Below are 6,210 nucleotides of genomic sequence, written 5' to 3' on the forward strand. Positions count from 1 at the left end.
AAATCAAAAATCATTAGCCAAGCCTCATGCAATCAAAGGATCCAAGCATGCAGCAGTAGAATCAAAGCATGCAGCAGCAAGAAGCTTCACAAGCGGCCGTTTGATTTCAGGTACGTGACTAAACCTTGTTCATCTGTTTGCATAGATCTAATCTAAAGCAACGCATGAATGAATGAGATGAGTGGATTTAGCCAAGAAGGGAGCCACGTTCAATTGCACTCAGCAAGGCAAAAATCACGCATGCATGGATCAGCCATTCACGTGAAGTTCAAAAACAAAACACAGTCAGTTGGGGATATTCTAAACTCTAGTGCAACTAATGGAATTGAATACAAGTAGAGAACAAATAGTTAACAACAACAATTCATCATAACATTACTGCAGTTCTAAAAAGCCACGCACGCTTGGCCACTGCACTCCTTCACCACAAATCACGCAACCATTAATCAACGCCCAGCTGAAACTCACAGATGGTTGCCAACTTGCACTTGCATCATGTTTAACTCGGAGTATACGTCCTCTGCTTCCACAATCGACTTAACCTATCATCCTCCACTGAGTTTCCTACCTGGTTCAAATTTCACTCGTGCATCGGGCTCACTCAAAGGCGGAATCACGTTCTACAGGAAACGGGTGGGGTCTTCTACAGGAAAGTGCAGCAGAGCAGAGAAGCCTGAGTTTCTCTTCATCAAGTTTGGAGCTTGAAGAAAGGTGAAAATAGCTGAGGTGGATCATGCTATTTTATTGTTCGTTCACTTGCACGTGATATTGCAGAGGGTATGAAAGCCGTGGAATTGCTTTTAGAGCTTTCAAAGGATATGGCTGTGTGTGAACAGATTGGCAAGGTACAAGGTTGTATCCTCCTCCTTGTAACAATGTCAAATAGTGACAATCCTAAAGCTGCTAAGGATGCAAACGAAGTTCTGGAGAATCTCCCATACAGTGAGCATAATGTAGTGCAAATGGCACAGGCGAACTATTTCAAGCCCTTGATACAGAACCTGAGAGAAGGGTCTGACACAATGAAGATTGTTATAGCAAGTAAGTTGTGAGAGATAGGTTTAACAGATGAAAACAACGCTGCATTGCTCAAAGAGGGAGTTGTATTTCCACTTCTTGAAATGATTTCAAATGTTAATTTGAAGTCAAAATTAGCAGCCATTGGGGCACTTCAAAATCTTTCAAGTTTACCTGAGAATGCGTTACAAATGATCAAAGATGGGGTGGTCTGACCCATCTTGGACCTTCTATGCACACCACTGTCAACTATATTTGCTTTGAGAGAAAAAGCTGCTAATACCTATGCAAACCTTGCTATGTCTACAGCATTGCCCCAAAGAACAAATGACACAACAGCTGCATTATTGGGATCTGATGAGATCATATACCAGCTATTATCTTTAATAAATTGGACACCACCTTCAATACATGGAAGCATTGTTCGAGCATTCCATGCCATTTGTTGTGTACCAGCGGCTGTTGAGGCAAGGACAACTTGATCTATCTTATGTTCTGTTCTGCTTCTGTTATCAATTCTTAGTAGAGTTCAAATCCAAGATTAAGAATGCCATTCGATTCAGTTAAAGGCCTGGAAACACTCTTTCCCATCCAGATTTGGCATGCACTATCTATTCTCGGGCAGCTCATTGTACTTGTGTGCTTTTATAATACATTAGACTTGCCATTCATGTTGGATTCGTCAGCTTTCAGGCAGCAGAGTTCAAGGAGAAGGCACCCCCAGCCAAGCACGCAAAACCAGAGAAAATTGGTTTCTACAGGAAGCTAGCAGACTGTTTCTACAGGAAGCCAGCGAACAGTTTCTACAGGAAAGTTTGAAAAGAGGGAAGCCAAAGGAGAAATCGCCCGAGATGCTAGCCAAGGAAGCCACTAGGGCCATCAAAGACAAGGGGAGAGATTTGGTTGCTCAGAGGATGAGCAACACTTTCAGTAGGGGGGTGATGATGAGCCCCAAAAATGTACAATTATTTGGGCTCATTCAACCTCCTAATTTGGCTTAGTCCACCACTCTCATTTGTTTATTGCATGTTTTTTATTATTTTTATGTTAATAGAGTGAATTTGGTTAGTCATTATGCCAACAAGTCTAATGGGTGCTTTGTGTAGCCTTTTTGGTCAACTTGGAGACAAAATGGAAGGTCTTAATGAGCACTTGGCAGCCAAATTCGTGGGAGAACAAGCTAGAGGACTTGTAGGAAGGTGTCCCCCTCATTTATGGGCCATTACCTCGAATTCTCCACCATCGGATCGGAGTTCAAGGGCCACCGAATCAATCAGCTCAAGGGCAGCCAAGCAAGTCAAGTTGGACTGCTGTTAACTACAAGTCTTGGGCAGCCAAGTCCCTAACTTTTAGGAGGACTGTTGGGTCCTCAAATTGTATAAATAAGAAGGCTTGGGGCCTCATTTTGGTTAGCTAGTGGGTAGTCATTTTGTGTAGCTAGTTAGTCAATTTGGGGTTAGCTAGTTAGTCAATTTGGTTAGTCATGTTGTAGCTCAGTTTTTGCTCCTTGTAAGCCAGTTTTGGCATGTCATTAGATTCATGATTATTCAATAAAGACAGACAGCTTTTGATCCAATTCTGAGTTTTTAAGAGAGCAACAGACCTCCTCTGTGTTGTAATGTTAATTTCTTTTTGTTTCAGCACTTTAGTTCATTGCTTTACCATGAAATTCGAAATTACAAGTTTGCTGAGTTAGTTTTTATGAGATTGAATGAAGCTTATGGTTCAATTGCTTTCGGTTGTTTAGTTAGACTAGCAGGTTGATAATACATTGGAGCTCCAAGGAAAAAGGTTGAGGAAGTCTCCACTGCCATCTCTGTTTGGAGATTGGAGTGCAGCCTATACCAACCACAAAAATACGCAGTTCTTCACTTTATACATGCTGCAACATAGTCTCGTTTATGATAGATCTTTCCATGCACTTCACTCTTGCACCATACACCTTCATCACAGCTTCATGCACATTCCTCTACACACTTTATATTGCTGTTCATTGAGTTCATAGCACAGGTAGCATAGGTTAATGAATTTTCATCTTGGTGACAGTCATAAGCCATTTGGTTTATTTACACTACTCTTCATCGTTCTATTACCTTCTTCTTCGTCTTGATCACGCATACAACCACATCCTTGACCTCTGCTCCGCTCTGTTATCTCCCAAACTCCTCCACTCCTCACGTAACTTCATTCTTTAGACATTTCGCTGTTATAACCTTCCATCCATCAACCCACTTCATACACTCGTTCTCCATCCTATTTCTCCACTCCTGAGCCATCAACAGCTCTATCCCTACCTTACACATCTCCCCCTACCATTCCATCACTCCACCATCACTTCAAACACCCACGGTAGGTCATCCTGTAGCAATTTGTAGACTTCCTGTAGAAACCCCTGCGTTTCCTGTAGGATCCCCTGCAGACATCCTGTAGGAGGCCACTCACTCGGTTGCTGAGCCTCTGAGCGTGAGGAACCTCTATGGACGGATGCTAAGGATCCTTGGGAACCTCTCCTAGCCTCCCCAACCTTTCCCAAGCTTCCCTTCCTTCCGCATCACATCTGCACAACCAAACCCTAATAAACACAAAATCACAATCACTCCATCCACTTAAAGAAAAAATACAAAAACATGTCTTTTAAGATGCAAGTAGCTTAGATTCATGCATTTTCACTCATTAGAAGTAATGGCATCATTGGTAGAAGTTTCATTCACATTCTTTGCATCATAGAGGTTAGACTAGTCAAATTAGGGTTTTCCTAGGGTTTCCATGCTTTGGTTTGCTTTCAGTTCATTTTCGCCAAGTAGATTAGTTTTCTCTAAGCTAGCTTTCGTCCATCATTTAGCAAGCTTCTTCTGAGAGCCTATAGAAGTTGGCTTGAGCCCTAGCGGACTTGTGCCAGCTGAACAAGTGACAGCTGCGACAAGAGCTAGTACTTGTGCATATAGCACCGTCGCTTCCAAGTTTGTACGAACTACCGGGTTGATAAAATTAAGAGACAGGAAGCCCCAGGAGTTGTAGCATTATTTCTACAATACTGGAGCTCACCAGTCCGCTGGAATGTTGCTCCAACATTCTTTAAACCGAATGACATCTTGGCATAGTGGAATGTCCCCCACGGAGTGGTGAATGTTGTCTTGTCCCTGTCATCTTCATGAACCAAAATTTGATTGTAGCCAGAATACCCATCGAGTAGCGACATACGAGATGCCCCAACTACTCTTTGGAGTATGTGGTCCATTTTCGGCAACGGGTAATTATCTTTCAATGACACTTTATTCAAATTTCTGAAATCTATGCACAATCTAATCTCACCTGTCTTCTTCTGCATAGGTACCAAATTAGCGATCCAATCTGAAAATATGATTGGAATGATTATACCAGCCTTGTACAATCAATTCACCTCCTTCTCTATTGATGTCAGCAACTTCAGATTTATCCTTCTCAACTTTTGGTGAAATGGCTTCTGATTTGGCTTAATTCGAATGATATGCTGAATTATACTTTTGTCGTACTCCTTCAAATCTGTATAGTCCCATGCAAATACATCAAAAAATGAAGACAATAAACTAGTGTATTTAGCTTTTACCTGAGGAGGTAATTCCTTTGACAACTTCACCATCTTTGGATTTTCTGTTGTTCCGATATTTACATCTTCAACACCCTTCTTGGTTGGCACTAAGCTTGGCTTCCGAGCTACATCATCTTGATCAAATAATTCCTCTAAAGGTATAAGGCCTTTAGGAATGACATTATCTTTCAACTGTAAGACTTCCATCTGATTTACCTCCATTTCTGGTTCACCATCATCTTGCTCACCATCTATAGAAGTGTCTTTATATTTTCCTTCATTTTGCAGAAAATCTTCAATCTCTTTGTCGTCCTGAAACACCTACCAATATCTTAGATTATCAGGGATATCTAGGCAATGCTTCACATGAATTTCAAACTTATTGTTTGAATTCATTGGGATCTTTAAGTTACTTGCAGCTGTAGCAAGAGAATCTGCAATAACATTTTGTGTACAAGGGACACATGTCAAAGTATGATCTGGAAACAACCTCAAAATATCTAAAAATGCATTATTGTAAGCCTACATTCAAGGATTTTTGGCTTGGTATTCACCCTTGACTTGTTTGATTACTAATTTGGAGTCGCCATAAACTGAAATTCTCTTTGCATTCAACTTCTTGAGTATTTTCAAGCCTACAATCAGTGCCTCATACTTGGCTTCGTTATTGGAACAATCAAAAGCCAATTTATATGAACAAACTCTTACATTACTTGGGACTTTATTTGGTAGGAAAATAGGGCTATATATCCAAATCCCAATTCCTGCACCATCCTTACCTACTGCTCCATCAAAATCCATACTCCACAAACCGGCCTCTTCCTCCAAGTGCTGGAATTTTGCCTGCTCTTCTACCTTTGGCTGTTGTCCATCAATTTTCTGTTATTGGCGGAATGTAGATTGTTCAGCAGTACTTTCAAGCCTTTGTCTCTCTTGATCAAGTACTGCCCTGAAATTTTCTGTTATCTCTGGAATATCTTCGACTTCAACTAGTTGACTATTTACATCATTAAAACCACTGTCAGAATAAAGAACAAAAGATTCTAAATCTATATGTACATAATTAATCGGATGATTCAAAGGTTTCTCCTTGCTTGTGATCATATACTTCATCTTTTTCTCCCTATATAATTTTCTCAACTGACCAAACATGGAAATAGTGGCATAGGAGAAATCTAACTGCAATGTCCCTTTGAGTTTTGCACCCCATGACCTAGATAAAAGCATGCCAAACCTAGGGGGAATGTCGGCCACAACTACATCCATGAGAACATTCTTTGCTAGAATCTGATCTAAAGTCACAACCAAATCCTTAATGAGACCAATACATCTGACCCTACCGGAATCAAAGAATAAAGATCATGATACTTGTGAGTAATGTCCAAACCCAATTTTTTCCATAATTTCCTTTGGCATCAAGTTGTGAGATGCTCCTAAATCAAACATGGCGTTGTGCAAGACATAATCATGCAATCTAAGGCTAATGTAAAACGGGGCTACTTCACTATCCTCAGATTGATCTTCTAACGCCAGACCAAAAATAAGCTCGGATTGGTCATCTTCCACATTAACCATATCAGATAGGGGATCTACATTCAAAATCTTTGACACTTGACTCTTATAAC

At 40.7% G+C, this 6,210-nt stretch overlaps 1 protein-coding gene across 1 annotated transcript; it reads left to right on the forward strand.

The window, feature by feature from the left end:
• Positions 1-779: 779 nt before the first annotated feature.
• Positions 780-1,499, forward strand: LOC149212608 (U-box domain-containing protein 44-like). Its single transcript, XM_089388748.1, has 2 exons — positions 780-1,041; positions 1,327-1,499. The coding sequence occupies exons 1-2, from the start codon at positions 780-782 to the stop codon at positions 1,497-1,499; spliced, it is 435 nt and encodes a 144-aa protein (XP_089244874.1).
• The last annotated feature ends 4,711 nt before the right edge of the window (positions 1,500-6,210 follow it).

The sequence above is a fragment of the Pinus tabuliformis genome, chromosome 1_1, assembly GCF_031772625.1.
Source record: "Pinus tabuliformis cultivar Carrire ecotype Pingquan chromosome 1_1, CPIR1, whole genome shotgun sequence".
In the NCBI taxonomy this organism is placed as follows: domain Eukaryota; kingdom Viridiplantae; phylum Streptophyta; class Pinopsida; order Pinales; family Pinaceae; genus Pinus; species Pinus tabuliformis.

Excerpts from the sequence above, each read along its gene's own strand:
- LOC149212608 (XM_089388748.1), top strand. The coding sequence starts at position 780 with ATGAAAGCCGTGGAATTGCTTTTAGAGCTTTCAAAGGATATGGCTGTG. Across the intron at positions 1,042-1,326 it reads AATGAAGATTGTTATAGCAA|CATTGCCCCAAAGAACAAAT; the intron begins GTAAGTTGTGAG and ends CTATGTCTACAG.